The 20,530-nt window shown below is 48.3% G+C and overlaps 1 protein-coding gene across 3 annotated transcripts in view; it reads left to right on the forward strand.

Annotated features, from left to right (window-relative positions):
- Positions 1-20,182, forward strand: part of cntn6 (contactin 6) — a 69,371-nt gene extending 49,189 nt beyond the window's left edge. For all 3 annotated transcript variants that reach the window (XM_076013389.1, XM_076013387.1, XM_076013388.1), the window contains 18 exons: positions 1-61; positions 768-870; positions 1,598-1,785; positions 3,304-3,446; positions 3,950-4,079; positions 4,209-4,359; positions 8,449-8,576; positions 9,290-9,462; positions 10,748-10,865; positions 11,278-11,436; positions 12,082-12,231; positions 12,868-12,938; positions 13,752-13,986; positions 15,271-15,383; positions 17,947-18,127; positions 18,824-18,936; positions 19,542-19,716; positions 20,084-20,182. The exon at positions 1-61 is cut by the window's left edge and continues 143 nt beyond it. In XM_076013389.1, coding sequence (XP_075869504.1) covers positions 1-61; positions 768-870; positions 1,598-1,785; positions 3,304-3,446; positions 3,950-4,079; positions 4,209-4,359; positions 8,449-8,576; positions 9,290-9,462; positions 10,748-10,865; positions 11,278-11,436; positions 12,082-12,231; positions 12,868-12,938; positions 13,752-13,986; positions 15,271-15,383; positions 17,947-18,127; positions 18,824-18,936; positions 19,542-19,716; positions 20,084-20,166 — 2,475 coding nt within the window. In that variant the 3' untranslated portion in view covers positions 20,167-20,182. The remainder of the gene's footprint in view (positions 62-767; positions 871-1,597; positions 1,786-3,303; positions 3,447-3,949; positions 4,080-4,208; positions 4,360-8,448; positions 8,577-9,289; positions 9,463-10,747; positions 10,866-11,277; positions 11,437-12,081; positions 12,232-12,867; positions 12,939-13,751; positions 13,987-15,270; positions 15,384-17,946; positions 18,128-18,823; positions 18,937-19,541; positions 19,717-20,083) is intronic.
- Positions 20,183-20,530: the final 348 nt, after the last annotated feature.

Genomic DNA, 20,530 nt, shown 5'->3' on the forward strand with positions numbered 1-20,530 from the left:
AACGTGATGACCAACGCCACCGCCTTCAGCTCGCCCACGCCGGTGGTGGTGCGCCGGGACGGTAAGAAAAGCTGCAGGACAGGGACGAGAGGTGACGAGGACGGAGGCGGAGGAAGCATTTCTTTTCGTCGGTTTTGGTTGACTTCCATCTTGTTTAGGTCCTCAAACATGCCGATCGATTAGCAGTGACAGTTTTTTACCACCAAAATAACCAAACACCAACAAAGAAGAAGAGGAAACCAACTTGATAAGCACAGTTGGCCGATTATTTCCTCTCAAAAACAGCTGAAAAAGGCAGCTGGAAAAACTAATCTCATATTTTCGGTGTCATCTGCTCGCTGACACTGTCTGCTCACATTTCCTCGTTCGTTTTTGTTTTTAAATTTCTCTCTTTAATTTATTTTGGTCTGATTTTGTATGGAGAGATTAGACTCTGGACTTATTTACAGCTGTGAAATAATATTGGTGCCACAGACCACCGACTGTGGATCAGGCCGCCACCGTCTCCCGGTTGGGGGCTGCAAACCACAGCCACAGGGATTCAGCTATATTATATATAATATTATATTAAAAGCACCTCATGATATTAAAAGCACTTCACAGATGGAAACACCTCACACTCACTCCGAGCGGTGAGAGCAAGAGAACAAGAGAGCTCGTTGGTGCTCCGTCCTGGATGTATCATCCCTGTCTGTCTGTCTGTCTGTCTGTCTGTCTGTCTGTCTGTCTGTCCGTCCGTCCACGCCTTTTGTTTATCACCCCACCAGCTGCGATGGGCGAGTACGAGCCCAAGATCGAGGTTCGCTTCCCCGACGTCCTCAACGTCTCCAAGGGCTCGTCGGTGAAGCTGGAGTGCTTCGCGCTGGGGAAGTGAGTGCAAACATCCACATATCAGATGAACACATAGACACCAATACCGATACCGGCGTTGCTGTCAGTGTCAATCGATACCGAGATGTATTATTGTGTTTTGTACGGTGTGAGGTATCATGTATGTTGTATGTGTGCAGGGATGACTCTATTAGACAACTACAACTACAGGGAAGCCTGCACAGTGGAGAAATGCACTGAGCACAGCCGTGTGTCGTGTTTTTGCATTGACCCAAAATGCTTTGGACAAATTTTACTCACTAGTCATCCATCCAAAAATTCAGTCAGAGAATAAAAGTAATAATAATAAAAAACTAAACTAAACTGCTTCACAATTTAAAAACAAAACCTCCAAAAAGCTGAACTCTCCTGCAGACACACACACACACACACACACACACACGCACACGCACACAGACCAAACTGTTCAAGTGGAGACACGGCAGGGCTCTGACGACTGAGGCGGGAAAATGAGGAAACACCTGGAAACTGAGAGCATAAAAACAGGGTAAAAAAACCGCACGGAATAAAAAGAGAGACATTGAATAGATTTAGACACATAGACACACAGATAAAGTTTCAAGGATTGAAACCATCTAAACACAAAAATAAAGATGAAATATAATGATAGGAGACCTAAATGAGAAGAAACGTAGCAACCATTAACTGTACGTGGTGTCAGCTGGAGGAGTGACGCTGGCTTCCTGTGTGTCCAACCCCCGTGCAGCCCCGTACCCTCCATCTGGTGGAGGCGAGCGGACGGACAGCCGCTAGCGGGCAAGATGAAGATCAACCACTCCAGCAGCGGCGTCCTGGAGATCCCGTACTTCCGGCCGGAGGACGCCGGCGTGTATGAGTGCGTGGCGGAGAACAGCAGAGGGGGGAGCGTGGCCCGAGGGCGTCTGCTGTTCCACGGTGAGGACGGAACCCAGCCCCTCCAACCTCCCTCTCCTGCCTGCTTCTGAGCACCGCTGGACGCCTTCTCTCTGCACTCCCGACAATTCAGGAAGAAAAGTGTAAAATATGAAATATCAGCGCTTCAGCTGCTTGTAGGAGGTCAGAAAAGTGGAAAAGTTGAGGAGTCCACAGAGAGCTGAAGCCAAGGAAGGAGGGGGAGCAGTGGAAACTGAGAGTGAATAAAGTCTGACTTTAAATCCACACACACACACACACACACTATCAACAAACTGAAATGTCAGATTAAAATCGATAAAACCTCAGCAACTGCTGTTTGTCTCATGCGCTGGTTCCCTCTGTGGCGTCAGCGATAGCATCGGAGGTTTTATCAGTTTTAAAAACGATAAAACCGGTTGGAGAAGATATGAAAAATGTTTGATTTTGCTGCTGTGGAGCAGCTACTGGCCTGCAGGCAAAGCAGGTGGAACCTCCTAGACCAGACCAGACCAGGGGCGGGCCGAGTCTATCATGGGATACGCAGAAAACACGATGTTGCTTTCATGTCCATTTAAAATGAACAGAATCGTTGGAACATAATCAGTGTCTGTGAAGCCCCACCAGACTCTGGTGTTCAGACTCTGAAAACACACAAAAAAAAATGTATCGATTTGAATCTTGTACTGTATTATTGACTTACTATGAATATCATTTCTTCAAGGTTGACGGGCCGAATTAATGAGCTTACTGGGCCGTCTATGGCCCCTGGGCCGTAGTTTGCCCACGCCTGTTCTGGACCGAACTCACCTGTTTCCCAGTTAAATCGCACATTGCAATTTCGTCTGTATTTTCCTTTATCAGGTTTTTTGCAGCGCTTTTCTTGTCGAGCGTTCGCGCCGTCTCTGTGCGTCCACTCATCAAAGACTGACGGGAGGCAAAAATGTGTTGTTCGGAGATTATCGTTGATTTATTTATGCTTTCAATGAGAACTGGAGCTTTTGGGGGGCGGGAGCAAAACTGAAATTAATAGTGCGTGTGAGTTTTGCTGAAAAGGTCAATTGGGTTGAAAGAAAAACAGAGGGGGAGAAAAGGAGGGAATCGAAATGTCAGAATGCATTATTTCTGTTGCAAAATAATGAATCATTTGGTCAGAACTTCTGAAATAGATTATAATGAAAATATATATATATGTGGGAAATGAAACCTTGGCTCAGAGCAAAGAGGGATGGAAGTTCTCTCCCACTCAGACCTCACACTTGTAAATAGTATTTTTGTCCCAATCGGGTTAATTGAAAGGCGGGGCTTTAATCAAGCTGGAGGAGGAGCAGGCTTCACTCTCCCAGACTGAAAACACACATTTAATAACAGGAAGAATCCCCCCAGGCTTCAAGTTTAATTAAAAGCAACCTTGTCTTTGAGAAACAAAACAAGAATTTCAGAAGAAGATCTGAAGATTGGATTAATTTATTCAGTCATTCTTTTTTTTTTTTTTTTTTGTATTAGCACCACTGCTCACAACTGAGTGTTTTCCCCACGCAGACGTGGAGCACCTGCACTGGGTGCAGACGCTGAGAGACGCCCACGTGGTCATCGACGCCCGGCTGCAGTGGGAGTGCCGGGCGGCCGGGAAGCCTCCGCCCACCTACAGCTGGCTGAAGAACGGCCGGCCGATGACGCCAGGGGTGAGTTTCGGCTGCTCACACTGTCACTCTTTGCTTCTGCACTCGCCCACCTGAGGCACAGCGCAGCAGCTCCTAGACTTCCTGTGTCTTAGGGGGCGTGGCCAATATCTCGCCTGCTGAGAACAAGGATGCTCAACACTGAGACTGTAGCGAACGAGGTGTAATAATAATAATAATAATAATGGTAATAATAATGATAATATAATAATGGTAACATATCCAAGTCTGGCAGATCTGAAGGTGACGACCAATAAAAACCTGTGAATAGGTTTTTATTGGTCGCATTTCCGGGCATAGCCCATGCAGTTGCGTAGGGCGCCCCCTGGTGGTTGTGGTGGTGGTGGGGGCCCTGTTTTTTTTTTGGTTTTTTTCCATTCTCTCTCATATGCTGTTGATGTTATTTTGGAAAGCGTTTGGTACGAATGTGTGTGTGTGTAAATATATACATATATATATATATATATATATATATATATATATATATATATGTTTGTGTTCTGCAGGGTCGGCTGGCGCTGGACGGCGGCAGGCTGACCCTCTCTGGGATCGGACTGTCCGACTCGGGGATGTACCAGTGTGTGGCTCACAACGAGCTCGGCGCCGTGCACGCCAGCGCCGAGCTGAAGGTCGCCGGTGAGCGCCGCCTTTATTTTCTGTTCTGCTTTTGATGCACGATGGCATGCAGATTATATATCAAATAAATATATATCCAACCCCTCCTCCCCCTCGGCGCCACCTGCTGGCCACCCTGTGTGTCCGCAGCCTTGCCGCCCGACTTCGCCCGCCGACCCGTCAGGAAGTCGACAGTGATCCAGAGAGGAGGAGAGGTGGCGCTAGAGTGCCGGCCTCACGCCTCCCCCAGGGCGGCGCTCTCCTGGTGGAGGGAGGGGAAGCTCCTGAGGGACGGCGGCAGGTAGGTGGCGCCCCCTGGGGGACAGGACTGGAGGTTGAGGTGGAAATGCAGAGTGATTGGTCCGTATACTTTCGGTCACCTTTTCTCGTTTTGTCGTTGTCGTCGCAGGTTGTTGCGTGTTCGCTTTTTTTCAATGATTGACACATGCTCTGTTTTATTTTTCCTTCTTTTTATCGGTGATAAAAACAAATAAGACAAAACCTAACACAAACCGTAGACATAAGTGAGTAGGCACACACGTGATTATAGAGGAAGGAAGGAGCAGAGTGTGTATGGGGCATATTTCACTATTTGAAGAAGGGACAAATGTCTCAAATGTGTGGGCGCGGTGTGAATCATTTGATTAAATGGAGCTTTTTCTTCCTCCGCTGACACGCTGTGGTTCAAGCTCCGCCCACCGTCGCCGCTCGCCAGGGCAGTGGGCGTCCACGCACTGCTGTCAATGAGGCGATTGTGTGGGCGAGTTGAAAAGAGACGGGAGATGGTGCGACCCTTTGTCACAAATCACCGTCCTCAACCGGGGGGGGGGGGTCGGGGGGGTTCAGCCGTCAATCTTCAAAAGACACATTTTGGTCTTTAATCCAGAAATCTTTAGAAAAAGTTTTTAAAAAAGTGTATGAAGAAAAACGCTGTGATCCTCTAATGAGCATTTAGCCTGAGGGATGGAGGGATTATCCTCTGCGTTTCATCCCAAAGCACACATCATCAAACACAGGTGCGTCTGTTCTGAATCTCAACATGTGAAATCATCAAGGGAGTCGATTCAATTTGATTTGATTCTTTTTTTTTTCTTTCTTGAATCTTGAATCCCCCTGAGGAACGACTGAACTTTTCCCAGTGTGTTCAGTGTCCCTGTTCGTCCTCGTCCTCTACCCTACACACACACACACACACACACACACACACACACACACACACACACACACACACACACACACACAAACAACAACACACAGCCGACTCCAGCAGCAGAGTTCTAGAGGACGCTCGCTGTTTTTACGACATCATTTGGCTCGGCGCTCGCTAGCGATAAAACCACAGACGGCACCACGCAGGCCTGAGTGTGAAAGCTGATTAAAAGCGACAATGACAGGAACACACACACACACACACACACACACACACACACACACACACACACACACACACACACATCCTCGTCCCTGTGTGTCGAAGCAATTTGAGTTAAAATCTGAAAGGTGGAGGATTGAGAAGGTCACGACAGAGTTTAAGGTGGAGGAGAGTTCCTCATTAAATGCAGATACATTGGCTGAATGTTAAGGTGGGCGGAGTCATGGTGACATCACTGATTGGTTGGGAAGCCTGGATGCTGGTTTCCCGGTTGTCCGGCGCCGTCGCCTCCAGCTTCCGGTCCGTTGTGAAATTGGAAGAATCCATATTTGGGCGGGGGGGCGGCACCGCAGGAGAGCAGTGATTGGAGCGTGAGTGCAGCCTGACTCACGCTCCAATCACTGCTCTCCTGGGTTTTTGTATCAGAATTGTGCTGATCTGAGAGGAGATGAACGTCCGTCCGTCCATCCATCCATCCATCCATCCATCTTCAGTACCCGCTTCCTCCTGCACTCAGGGTCATGGGGTCACCTGGAGGAGATGAACAATTTCAAAATAATGAAATCACTCCAGTTTTGTTGTCATGGACGACGCAAAGTCGTTGAAATGAAATTCAGCCGCTTTTGGCAGCTAATCGATGTTTTAATAAAGTCGTCATCATGATCAAAATCATTTTGTCAGGCAGACTTTTGTGTTCCAGCTTGTCGCTCTTGTCTCCTTTTCTTCCATCCGCACAATTTTTTTTCTCGTCTTCGCTCCGGTCGATACACGCCGCCGCCGCCACCGCCGCCACCACGTATCTCTGCATAACTCACCAGCCGGTCCTGTGACCCTGCCGGCTATTGATTTCGTTATGGTCTCTTTGCAGGGGAAGAATGCTGGGATGGATGTTTTGCAGCAGCTTCTCCTTTTACACTGTTTGTTTTGCACCCACCACCACCACCACCCCCACCAGGTCACGTCCACAGCGCCTCCATCAGTCAGCTCGCTGTGTTTTCCGTCAATAAATCGGATCCGAGCTCCTGCGGCCACCTCCATACGTATTTATTCTGCAGCAACCTTGAGCTTCTTAACATGTTGGAGAAACAACAACTAGCAGCGGCCACGAGTTTCTTCAGTGTTTGAAAAAAATTTTTTTTTTTTTTTTTTTTCCTCCATTGGCTGTGTTTTTTTTTGCGTCGTTTGTTTTCTTGAAGATTCCTGGGCTGATGAGCTTCTTCATCGCCTCGCCTCGTCTCGGCCGGCGTTAATTATTGCTGGGAGCCTCATTAGCAGCACTCGCTTCCTTTATTGATGGATTTTTATTTTTTTTATTATTTATTTTTTTTTACAGCATGATGTAGCTGAGCGGTAAAACTGGCGAGGAGGTTGTAACGGCTTCCTGCTTCCTTCTGTTTAGTTTGATTATTTATTTTGTCCTGTGACGTTTGAGGAACAGCAGAAGTTCTGAAACTGTTCAACAGGTTCCGTACAGACAGAGGAATAACGCAGCTTAACGGCCTGGCAGGCGACCATTGCAGTCTGGTTCCAAAGCTGGCCAGCTGGGGGTGCTGTGATTGTGGCTCGGTTAATATTCTCCAACCTTTTTCTTAAATGGCTTTAAAATTAGAATTTTCATTTTCATTTTAAAAAGGAAAAACTATAGGAAAACTATAGGTTCTATGACACATACATACAGTATATACAGTTTTTCATATATACATATACAATTACTACAATACTTGACATGTTCACACCAACCTTAAGGTGCTAGCAAGGAATCTGACTTTCCATTGCTTTTTATTTCATATTATTTAGTTCCTCATCTTCATGGCTGACCAGCTTTAACCGGCGCCCCCTTCAGCCGCTTTTCCAAACCAGATCATTGCGACTCACCGCGACTCATCGCCTTTCACGATGTGACTCAGTCGAGCGCGTCGTCCCCCCTGGAGGACGATGCCGGAAGTGTCGTCGGGGAGGAAAGTGAGTCACCAGCTGCCTCGGCCAGACAGCAGCCAGCTGCTCGCTGCCGGCCCTCACCGGCTGAATCGCTTCCTTTTCTCCTTGTTTCTATTGGCGCTCCTGCAATGCACACGGCCATCTTATTACCGGTCAGAACCGGATTGTGCTGAGAGCATTTCAGTTCGCGATGTTTGGTCGCTTAGGTCAGTCAGAACAGACAAAATATGATGGGAAAATAGCAGAATTAAAACATCTGTCACGTCGAGGTGGGATCAGGCACACTGCCGTTGTCCCCTGTCACCTGTAGGAGGCGCTCAATTGAATCAAGGTTGGAGTGATTGTCCCTAACAACGGCACTTATAATGATGTTTATGATTATGATGATGATGGTGGTGGTGTGATGATGATGATGATGATGATGATGATGGTGGTGATGATGATGGTGGTGATGATGATGGTGGTGATGATGGTGGTGGTGGTGATGATGATGATGGTGGTGGTGGTGATGATGATGATGGTGGTGGTGATGATGAAGATGACTGTGATGATGGTGGTGATGATGGTAGTGGTGGTAGTGATGGTGATGTTGATGATGATGATGATGATGATGATAATGGTGGTGGTGATGATGATGATGGTGATGGTGGTGGTGGTGGTGGTGATGATGATGATGATGATGATGATGAAGATGACTGTGATGATGATGGTGGTGGTGGTGGTGGTGATGATGATGATGATGATGGTGGTGGTGATGATGATGATGATGATGATGAAGATGACTGTGATGATGGTGGTGGTGGTGGTGTGATGATGGTGGTGATGATGGTGATGATGATGATGGTGGTGGTGGTGGTGGTGATGATGATGATGATGATGATGAAGATGACTGTGATGATGGTGGTGGTGGTGGTGATGATGATGATGATGAAGATGACTGTGATGATGGTGGTGGTGGTGATGATGATGATGATGATGATGATGATGATGATGGTGGTGGTGATGATGATGATGATGATGAAGATGACTATGATGATGGTGGTGATGAAGACCTATCTTCAGCTGAGTCTCTCTCCTCAGACAGACGGTGAGCGAGGACGGGACCCTGCGGATCACCAACATCTCCAAGGTGGACGAGGGCAGGTACACCTGTGTGGCCAGGAACCACTTCGGAACGTCCAGCAGCTCTGGAACGCTGCTGGTGAAGGGTACCCACTTCCTCCCAGCTGTATATTTCTTTATCTTAGGCTTCAAAACTTTGGTCTGAGGGAATGGAGTGGGGGGGGGGGGGAGGCGGGGGGTCGTACCTCAAGCATGAAATTGATAATGAAATATATAACTGTTTTATGTTCCCGCCACTTTGACAGACATATAAGTCATCCATGGTTTTGTCAGCTGTGAGCAATTGTTCATGTAGCCGAGCCACTGCCGGCACCACCGCAGCAGCAGCAGCGCTGAGAAATCTTTTATTCTTCAGCCTTCAGATTTAGAGAAAAAACAAAAAGAGACCTGCCAGAGCAACTTCTTTTTTTCCAGATTCTGTTTTTTTTTTGGGGGAGTAATGATGATCGCAGTGCGAGGGAGAAGGAAAGTGCTATTCTGCTCAACCAGTTGACTCTGTGACTGCGGCGTCGTCAATTATTCATGGCTGATTTATGCGAGCAAGACGTGAGGTCTAAGTGAAGTTATGTAACGTCGCTTAATTACACGGACCGTGTGGAGCAGATTCACTTTTCATGGCCCAAAAAACATCGGGCTTCCTCACCTTCCACCCAGGTTGCAATTCTCCCACAATTCCCTTCCGCCACCGCCGCACCTAGAACTGATCAACAGGTTCCTTCGAGACCAGGATGTGTTCTGACTGGGACCCGCCCCCTCATCGCTTCTTCCCCTCCCTCCCTCCCTCCCCTGACGCCTTCAGAGCCCACCAGGATCACGGTTCCTCCGCTGAGCCTGGACGCCGACGTGGGCCAGAGCCTGGTTCTGCCCTGCGAGGTGTCCTGCGACCCGTCCCTGGATCCCGCCTTCAAGTGGTTCTTCAGCGGCAAAGCCATCGACTTCGGCAGGCAGGAGCACCTGGAGATGATTGGAACGGTACGTGTCACACGGTGGAACGCTGATGATGCTTGTTGAGTGGAGTCGGGTCCAAGAATAGCTTTGTGATTTTCAGCCGCAGCTAAATCGAGGCTGTGACTCCGCCCCTTTCACCGCAAATGATGCTGATTGGTCTGGTTACACTCTGACCAACTTTAACGAAAGGCAGCAGAATTGAAATCTTAGCAATATGAGGATCTGCCTTTTGCTCTTTGTAGAACTTTGACTAAAACATGTGTTAGCGAGCTGCGGCTTTGATGTTTATAAGAAAAAAGCCTCTGCAGCTCCATGTTTTTATATTGATTCCCACAGAATCCCTCTAACTCGTCTAATCCCTCAACAAAACCTGGATTAAAAAGAATGAGTCTACTTTTGTAATGACTGTGTCGGCTTTCTGTCGGAAGAGCGCCGCCATTAAACTCTGTTGTCGTACTGCGGCTGATCCCAAAGCAACAGGTTTCCTCACTGTTTGGATGGCAGTTCTGTTGTTGTGGGTCGAACTGATTTAATGTGGAGATTTTACTGAAGGACAGTCGCACAATTCTGACGTTTTAATTTAAGTCCGAAAAACTCAACAGCGTCGGTGTGTTTTACCAAAATAATCTACTGGGTACTGACAATACTATTAGATGCCCATTGTCTCTCTCTTGTCCTGTCAAGTTGTTTTTGTTGGTTGTTTTTTTTTTTTTTACAATTGCAACCGCTTGCAGAGAGGAAATGAATGAAGGATCTGCATAAATCAAGTGCTGGTTTGAGAGAGAGAGAAGAAGCGCCTTCATCCGCCGGGGTGGTTTTCTTTTTTCTCTTTCCTTCCAATATCTTGGACATCTGGAGGTAAAAACAAATCTCCAGGACGCCGCCGGAGATCAGAGGGTGGAGCCTTCTGCCTCTGAAGCCCCCGGTGTCACAAACCACCGCCTCCAGCCAATGAGACGGACGCGGCTCGACTTGACTGTGTGTGTCCGCAGGGAAAAACACCTGTGAACGGCGGTGACATTTATCCAGCCCACAGACTGCGTCGCCGGATGAGAAAATCAATCAGTCCCTCCTCCGGCCTGATCCACTCACAACCTTTATGTTTCCCTGCTTTTTCCCTTCGCGCCCCAACCGGATCGAATACCACACGAATAGTTTGTATTCGGGGGGGGGGGGGGCGTTGACGCACCAAAAGGTGCAGTCGCCTGTGCGACAGGAAATGAAAACCCCTTTTCCTCTGAAGGAGCTGTCACACTGCTTGGTTTGCTGACTTCCTGTTTCCTGTTTGCTGTCCTCCCCTGGTGGGCAGGGCCTGGCGGGCGACCTGATGGTGAGGAACGTCCAGCTCAAGCACTCTGGGAAGTACGTGTGCGCCGTGCAGACGGAGGTGGACGCCGTGTCGGCGGCGGCTGATCTGACCGTCAGAGGTACGAGGCCTCCAGCCGCCTCACCGCCGCCGTCGTCGCACTCTGGTCACATGACGTGCCGCGTCACTGAGGTCAAACTGTCCCAGGAGAGAGAGAACATCTGGAACGGCCACGGACAATAAAGAAACAAACTATTTTAGTTTTATGTCTATAATGAACTATCAAATTATTAAACGATTGAACATGTTGGCGCAGCCGCTGTGCCAGTGCCGTTCCAGACACGTGGAAGTTTCCCCAAGAAGAAGCAAAGCTCTGAATGCTTCATGTTTCTGACCTCTCATGTTGGTCAAACACCGACGACTCTTACAAAGAAAACAAGAGATAATCTGACGCGTCTGTCCGTCTGTCTGTCTGTCTGTCTGTCCGTCTGTCCGTCCGTCTGTCTGTCTGTCCGTCCGTCTGTCTGCCGCAGGGCCGCCCGGCGCCCCCGATGGACTGGAGGTGACTGACGTCACCGACACCACCGTCCAGCTGTCCTGGGCCTCAGGCCCCGACAACCACAGTCCCGTCACCAGCTACGCAGTACAGGCCAGGACTCCCTGCTCCATCGGCTGGCAGTCCGTTCGCACAGGTGACAGCAGCAGCTGCAGCAGCAGCTGCAGCAGCAGTCGGCAATAACAGCCTCGCAACTCTGGAAAAAAAACAGCCACGATAAGAACCATAAATAACATCTAGGATTTGTGGCCAATTCTCCAGAGGCGTGTGCCATTCAAAACCAGTCACTGTTAAGCCAAATGAACCCTGATGACCTCATCAAACATCATCAACAGCATGGACTGATTTGAAACGTATGAAAACGTACGTTGGATTTAGCCGACACAGGCAAAATCCAACCTACAATATGAGCAAATATGTTCATGAAACATTCTGCAACAACCTCCATGAGCGACGTCATTGTGGTTATCATTGAAAATGGTCAAAGTCTTGTGATTTTATTTTAAATATAGCATCAGAACAGCCAAGCCCCTCGACCCTACACAGGATTTTTGCCATAATTATTTCCACTATTCTTAAACTTTCATTTGGCACTGTTGCAGAAGTTCTGTGGACCATTTTGTCCCCCTCAGTTCTGTTAAAACCTGCAGGGTTTTTTGTGTGCTGGTTTTCAGATAAAGACAAAGTGTCGCAATTGAAAAAATAAAGTTGCTGGGTTTTTTTTTGTTGTTTTTTTTTATTAAAAAGCATCCCATCTGAATTCTGAATTCTTTAATCCTAGTTCCTGATTCTGTGCCTGGACAGATGATGCACGCCACCGTGAGGGACTTGAACCCCTGGGTGGATTATGAGTTCAGGGTGGTGGCAATCAACAGTGTTGGCGTGGGAGAACCCAGCACGCCATCCAAACACATCCGAACCGCAGCTGCAGGTATTCTCCCACTTTCATCCTCCTCCTCCTCCTCCTCTTCCTCCCCCTTCGCTGAAACGAATGAATCCATCCCGCGTGCTAAACGTGCGATCCATCTCCTGCGTAGCGCCTCGTCATTGCTAAACCTCCAGTTGGCTTCTTTTATTTTCCTCCGACGCCTGTGCACCCGCGTCGTCGTCACAGGAAACTTGGAACTTCTACAAGGTTTTTTTTTTTTTTTTTTTTTCTTAATTCCTAATTTCAATTCATTCTGCAGCGTCATTCAGAGAAATTGTGACCCACCCACGAGCGCCAACAGGCAGCAGATCAAAGTGTCTATTTGGAGCAGCTTAGCTGGATAATTCCCTCCCTGCTGGTTAAGTCACACGGGAACAAGGTTTCCTGTTGCGGCGCTCACACATGGCGCCGGGCTAATGACGCCCTGTACACGTGTCGCCGTGCATCTGTCAATAGAGGAGCCGTAATTCCGGCTTTTTTTGCCTCGCGGCGGCGACGGCGACGGCGAGGCCACTTTGTAAATAAGGAGCTTTTAGCCGAGAGGCTGTGATCACCTTGTTCAAAGCGGCGCCGCCCGCCTGAATGGGACTCCTCCACGCTCCCAGTCCCGCTGATTAGCTTCCTGCATCTTCTTTTCAGTTCCCAAGGTGGCGCCGAACAACGTGAGCGGCGGCGGCGGAGCTCGAGGGGAGCTCGTCATCACCTGGGAGGTAAAAGGACCATTCAGCGAGGAAGAGGGGGGGGGGGGGGGGGTGGTCTGGGAACATCTGAGGAACTAGTGGTACCAAAAGCGGGCAGCACCGGGTTGTGGTCAAGGCCGCACCAACTGAGACCAAGACAATGAATCACAACTTCTCTTTTCATCTTTTGATCATTTTCTTGACCATGTTGCTGCTTTGCCAGCTGCTGTTAACCATTAAGATTAAAAAAAAATTAAAAATGATTTACTGGAAAATGATGGCATGACAAGCACAAACAACATGCAGGAAAACATTTTGCTTGCATGTCCTTGTACAAACAAAGCCTGCAAGGTTCTGGAGACCAGACTCAATGATGGTCGAGTCTGCTGACGTCGTACACGGTGGGTTTTCCAGGCCCGCACCGCAGCCTCTTCAGTCGTCCTCATCCACGTCACCCAGAACCTCCTCCCAGTCTGAGACAGAGACCAGACCGAAGCTTGTAAGAAGTGGTCTCGAGACCAAGACCAATCTCTGGTACTGCAACAGCAGTGTGCGGGCCATAGGCTTTTTAATTAAAGCTCCCAGGCTTCTCTTCTGATTTGCTACCTGCTGACTCTGTCCACTAAATCAAAGAGCAGAGATGCGCAGCTGGTGCAAAACTCCAAGAGTGCATATCTACGCTCGGGTGTGACGGACATTTTTTTTTTTTGTGGAGGCGGTGGTGCGGCAGCGGTGTCGGGGGAAGGGGGATTTATTTCTTCTCTGGAAGCTGCTGGTGGCGCTCCAAAGATAAGACACAAATTAAAAACTTTCCCTCTGCTCCATTCCTCCCGCTGCTGTCAGCCGGTCTCAGAGGAGCAGCACGCCGGCGAGGACTTTGGCTACGTGGTGGCGTTCCGCCCGCTCGGCGGCGCCACCTGGATCCAGGCGGCGGTGGCCGCGCCCGACGCCTCCAGATATGTTTACCGCAACCACAGCGTGGCGCCACTGACCCTGTTTGAGGCGAAGGTGGGCGTGTACAACAGCCGGGGCGAAGGCCCGTTCAGCCGGCCCGTCCGGGTCTTCTCTGCCGAGGAAGGTGAGCAGGAAACGCCCACTGGTCGGCAATCACCGGCGCTGACGATGATGCTTGTATGGACTTTGATGCTCAGAGTAGTTGCATAGCAGCTGAACACAGCAGATAGTTGTGAAGTTCTAAATGCACGAGCACGACCGGTACTTTTGACTGGTAGTGTATCTTCTGAGAGATGAAGTTCTTCCGACGCTCTGAGAAGTTGTTCCATCATCAGCGTATTTACAGTTACAGTACAGAACGACTTCCTCTGGTGCAAGTTGACTTCATCCATCAGGAGACTTGTGGATGTGAATGGCTGTGTTCTGGGGGGTTGGGCCGGTCCGGACCAGCACTTTATTCCTAAATCACTAATATCTAATTATTCAGGCAATGCAGTGCACAGTGTTCACATGAATACGTCTAAAGTGTCCCTTCAAACAGCGGCTGAACCTTCAGGTCTGTTCTAACCTCAACCCACCTCTTACCCGAAGCCCCTCACTGTCTGGCAGCACAGTGGAAAAACTGGTGCAAGAAGCTCATGGGTTCAGTTCCCAGCAGGCCTTCCTCTCTGCACTTTCTTGGTGCTCCAATTTCTCCCCGACAGTTGGAAACAAATGTTCAAGGTGCCCCCCGCCAAATGCACCGGCCAAGATCTGGATCTGGTGGCCCAGGTGAGCGCAGGGAACCAATCTGACTGGACGCGACTTTATTAATATGTCCACTTTGACGGGAGTAATTTACACACCAAATGATGCTGCAACAAAAAGATGAATGAAGCTCCGATGTCTGTAAAAGAACCTCACACAACTGGAAGACACTCTGAACCTGAACTGACTCCCCCTCTCTCTCTGTCCAATGATGTGGGAGTGGGTGGAGCCCAACCAGCCTTGGCAGTTCCTGTAAAACCGTTATGGTTTGTGGTTGGAGCCACACCGGAACATTCCCGACCCAAACTTTGTCTATTTTTTCATGTCATTTGTTCCTTTAATGCATCCTTTAAACTGCCAGCAACCAAAAAAAACACAACAAATAAATAACCAATAAAAAAAAAAAGTAGTTGATCTTGTTGAGTCTGCATCACCTACACCTACACGCCGGTGGTTATGTCTTTTTTCATTTTAATCTATTTTAATGGATTAATTATTGTATTTATTCATTCAGTACAGCTGTTAGCAGCCGGTGGTTGTAACGAATCCACACAGTTGTCGGAAACGCTCGCAAACATTTGTTTTTCCCTACGTGTGCGACACACACATGACCCCTAGGGACTCGCAACTCTTGCTAACGCTCTGTTGTTATCGTGTCTAGAGCCGTCCGAGGCGCCATCTAGAGTCCGGGCACGCGCCGTGTCCGCCTCGGAGATCCAGGTGCACTGGGAACCACTTCCCTCCGGTTCCACAGGGAAGATCCTGGCGTACCAGGTAGGAACCAAGACAAGGACATATAAAGTGAAGGAGAATATTTCTACAAGGAATTGTCCAACCGCGGAGGATGAGGGGAAAACTGCAGCTGTGGGGAAAACAGTGGAGTGTTTTGTATCTACAAGCCAAACTGGAGGTGGCGCTGCTGCCCCCTGTAGTCCCAGACTGACCTTGGCGGCGGTCTGAGAGAGAACATCATGCATCACCATCCTCCACAACAAACAGTCTCCTGGGAAAAACCACCCAGGAAAACCCAGATATCAAACAACAAGGTTATTTTGTTTTTTTGAAACTCAGATATTTTACATGCTGGACTTTCCTCTGGTGGGCTGACCTGCGCCCAGAGGGTCACTGCAGAGCGTTTGATTCACATCCTGCTGGGAAAGTGCAGATAAAAGCTCAGAGGAGGCGAGTGACTCCACCACTGACACACACACACACACACACACACACACACACACACACCCCAGACTGAGGCAGTAAACACCGTTTCTTGGCCAACACGGTGCTCTCCTTTGAAGTTTTCATTTCAATTTTTTTTTTTCCTCAGAACTTTTCCAAACGATGATAAATCCTCCAACTGATTAGACCAAAATAATAATAATCTAAAATCACGACGTAGAGAGTCCGGTTAGTGATGTTTACTCATTCAATAGGAAATACATATTTAATATTGTTGTACTACCTCCTTCTGTAACAAGCATCAACAAAACTACATGTGTTTACACAGATTGTCATTGTGAATGGTGCTTTTGCAAATGCTAGTACATTATTATTATTATTATTATTATTATTATTATTATTATTATTATTATAAAATAAATAGTTTAAGATAAGATTTCCTTTATTAGTCCCACAGTGGGGAAATTTCCATTGTTTCTTGAAAACTGTAAAATAATTATCAAACAGTTGCTTTAAGAGATGGCCCTTAAAATGAATTGGTAATGATAATCATATAAACAAACAATTAAATACACCATGACAGGTAAAATATCCGTATAGACCAGTTAAAGAAAAAACAAAAGCGTCAAATTAAAATAGATATTTTTGAACCCTTTGTCCTCTGTCAGTTTCAGAGGCAGTAACACCTGAAGTTTCTCCTTCATTCTTCTTCCACCCAACCTGTGATTATTTTCAGCTGGATTTTTTTTTTTTTTTTTTTTTTTAAGTCAAACTGCTGTAAAATTAAACTGCTGACGGAGGGAAAGAGGCCAGAAAAAAAAGGTGGCATGCACGTGTTATCAGCGAGTCCAGGCCGCCGCTAATCCCCCCCCCCCCCCCCCCCCCTCACACACACACACACACGCACACGCACACACACACTCACCACTGTGCCCACTAAACCTGTGTGCAGCCAGTTGAATAAGTACCTGCTCAAAAACCATCTGTCTGACATTCCCCCGACCGGCTTCCCTCCGCCTCCCAGGCCATAAACCCCGTCAGGTCCCATCCTGACAAGCCACCCCTCCCGCCACACACACACACACACACACACACACACACACACACACACACACACAAAATGCTGCGTTCACTGTTACCAGGAACCCTGGGTTGGGTTTCTATCTGCGCCAGGACAGAGGAAGTCAGAGAGGGTGGTGTTGTTCCTTCCTCCACCTTTTTAAAGAAGACACTTGAGCCTGAAGCTTTGTCCAAAGACGTCATCGGACGTCACTAGACGCACTAATTAACAACGCAGCCGATCCACTAAGGTAGATGAGGGATGCGATCGTCACTCGGCAGAATGAAGCACGGAGCTCCTGTAGCGCCTTCAGCTTCACGGAAATGTAGCTTTGCCTTTTTGACAAAACGTGCAAAATATTAATTGGAGAGGATGCAAATAAATGATCGCGCTGTGATTCACCACGGCTGAAACTGACTGTCGCTGTCAGTATTTTGATTTAGCACCTTTTGAAAGGCAGGTGTTAATTTTTGCACAGCACACTGGTTACACACAGGAGAACAGACGTGAACCAGGCAATTAGATCCAAAGCCGCCTGTCATCAACCCTCTCTCTGATAGCTGGATGGTGAAAACATTTTTATCATTTATTTTGTCATCTATCGTTCACAAAAAACACCTTGTCAAACCAACAATCGTTTCGTGTGTGTGTGTGTGTGTGTGTGTGTGTGTGTGTGTGTGTGTGTGTGTGTGGCACTCACTGCATTATGAAATATTAAATTCCAAATTCCAGATTTTAGAGGATTGGAGGAGATAAGAAGTCTTTTTTTTTCTTCTTTCTTTCTGACATTCAAAGTCATACTGCTAATACGAGTGCTAACTCACTTCATGTGTATTTCATCATAAACAGTCAGGCCAACATTTTCATATATTAAACTCTTTATGTGACAAAAAAAGAAATGTTTTATCACATCACGTCCAGGATGACAAGTGCTGCTGCTAACTGCTAACTGCTAACTGCTAACTGCTAACTGCTCACTGCTAACTGCTAACAGCAACAATCAGATTAAAATGGCTCTGGGTTTCATCGTCTCTTCAGTGCTACAAGATTAAGTTGTGCAGCAGTCGAGACCGACTCTGAGCTCCTGTGTGCTGGTTCCAGGTTCTGTACTGGACCAGGGGTTCTGGGCGGAGCCACGCCGAGACGCTGAGGGTTCTCCACCTCACGGCTCGGCTGTCGGGCCTGAAGCCCAGCACCGTCTACCTGATCTCCGTCCGGGCCCAGAACAGCGCCGGCCCGGGGCCCAGCAGCCCCGCCGTCAGCGCCACCACCAGGAAACCACGTGAGTTCCTGGGAACACCATTCTGGGAGTGCTGGATCCTAGATCATCCATGTTGACGACCAACAGGAGAGAAAAAAAAAGATTTTTTTATGTCCGGCCCTAAAAAACAGTGATTTTTTTTGTTTTCGACAACCTTGTATATCACAGTAACACAAATACTGGCTGTCAAGGTCCCACATTTCACCAGTTTCAGGTCTTTATTCCGCATCCCAGTAGAGAAGTAGCATATTTAGCCCTATGTTTACAGCCTCCTACAAAAAAAATAAAAACCAATGCTGAGTTGGACCTCCAACGTGTTTGAAAAAGGGAAAAAAACAAATGAAAGGTGACCTTAGAGGGAGGCGGAGCCGACACCTGGCCCGGGGCGGGAGGGTGCTGTTCCCCTTTGTGATGTCACAGAGGGCTAATCCCCCCCCCCCCCCCAGTGTCGCGGAAAGGATGTGAAAAGGACAGGGTGCTGCTGGGAAACACTGACCGCAACATGAGCCAACATTTTAGTCACCGTGGGACCTTGAACTTATGATTCCTCCCTCTAACGAGCCAGGTATGACAACCCTGACGCACCTGTTGCCTTTGTTTTGATTTATTGGGGGGGCCTCGCGAAGCGTCTCTGCCTCTGACACAGAAGCAGAGCAGGACTAATCTGGCTGCTCGCTGCCTAAAAGCCCTGTCTGCATGTAATTACCTGTCTGGCAGCTCCGAGTCAGCCGCCGGGGAATATCGAGTGGAAGCTGACCAACTCCAAGATCTTTCTAAATTGGGAACACGTCAAGGCGATGGAGAACGAGTCCGAGGTGACGGGATACAAGGTGAGCTCGTCGGAAAAATTGCAGCGGCGGCGGGGGAGGGGGGGAAGGGCTTGGGGAAAAGGGTAGGGTGGGGGGTGGGGGGGGGTGAGGGGGAAACAAATAGACCCTAAGCAGCTGTCAGACCAATAAATGACTTTCTCATGGCAGGAGAAAGATAGAGCTCAGCAGCGCCGTGTTATGGATCGGCCCTGTCTGCCCTTTCAAAATTAAAAGATCTGCGCTCGGTGATAAAATGAACACCGCCGAGGTGGCGAGTGATACAGCTTGCAGCAACCAGTGCATCACACTTTGGGAAGCCAGGAGGTTGGAAAATATATAATGAAGTTAAGAATGACATTATTATGATTATTATTATTATTATTATTATTATTATTATTATTATTATTATCATCAAGCTGGTTAAAAACCTCCTTCACGCAGGTTAAAACAATATTCAGTATTTTATCAAATGGTTTGCTGCGCCCTGTTGGCTTCAGTACACAGTGGTAAATGGTATTTCAGGACGTTTCAGCCACGAACAAAACTTTATCGGAAACAGCCGTGCTCGGCTCCCGCAGTTATCGCAGTACCGCTGCACTCCTGAAATCCCCCTCCCACTCCTGCAGGTGCACTACCGTCAGAACTGGGACGCGGCCGCCAGGACGCTGGAGACCAACAGGACCAGCGTGGAGCTGCAGGTCCCCCCCGGGGAGGAGGGGGAGCACTTGGTCCAGATCCAGGCTCTGACCGAGGGCGGCGCCGGCGCCGGCAGCGGCCCTCTGCGCATACCAAAGATGTCCAGTAGGTGTCAGGCATGCGACCAGTCGCATTCAGTCAACAGTGAACGTGCAAATATTCCTATTCCCCTGTTATTCAATGATAACATAATTGAATTGAATAGTTTATAAATCGTTTTTTTAACGTGCCGAGCTAATCATCGTACTTCCTGTTTGCTCTCTGGATCCCACTGTGTTGCACTCGGCACTGAGAGAAGCCCGATGCTGTGATGTTTCTATTTGGCTCCTGCTATTTAGAGCTCGTCAGCCAGCGGCGGGACGTGCAGGGAACACAACGTACATTGCCGTTGCCTGCAGAGTTACTGTATATTTATTTCTTGATCAAGAACCTGAAACACAGCGCCCCCTGTTGTTCTCTGTCTCCTCCTCAGGTCTGAACTCGGAAGGATTCGCCACCACAACCTGCTGCCTCCAGCTGCTGATTGTCCTGCTTTCTCTTCTCCTCGTGTTGTAGCTGAAGTGTGACTCCATCACCAGCATTAAGACACGTGAAGATAAATGAAGACTCTTATTCTTTTCCCGACGCGGTAGTTTTGGGCACCGGCACTGGCTCTGCCCGCTGGAACCCGATCTCTGCTGGGCGCCGATGCTTCAGGATGGATGGAAGTGATTTGATAGGATGACTTTCTTCTCCGTCAGCCTGAACTGGATCGGTGCTGCTCACCTCCACCCTCCACTGATGCCTCGGCTCCCTGACACCTGCTACGAATGTCTCACACTGAACCTCTGACATACCAACCACTGGAAGTAGGTGCATTTGTTCCTGTTATAGTTTTAACTTGAATTTTAACAGGGTTTTTTTTTTTTTCTTTGCAGGC

The sequence above is a fragment of the Nelusetta ayraudi genome, unplaced genomic scaffold (genome assembly GCF_046127955.1).
Source record: "Nelusetta ayraudi isolate G7.1 ecotype Tasmania unplaced genomic scaffold, CSIRO-AGI_Nayr_v1 ptg000146l, whole genome shotgun sequence".
In the NCBI taxonomy this organism is placed as follows: domain Eukaryota; kingdom Metazoa; phylum Chordata; class Actinopteri; order Tetraodontiformes; family Monacanthidae; genus Nelusetta; species Nelusetta ayraudi.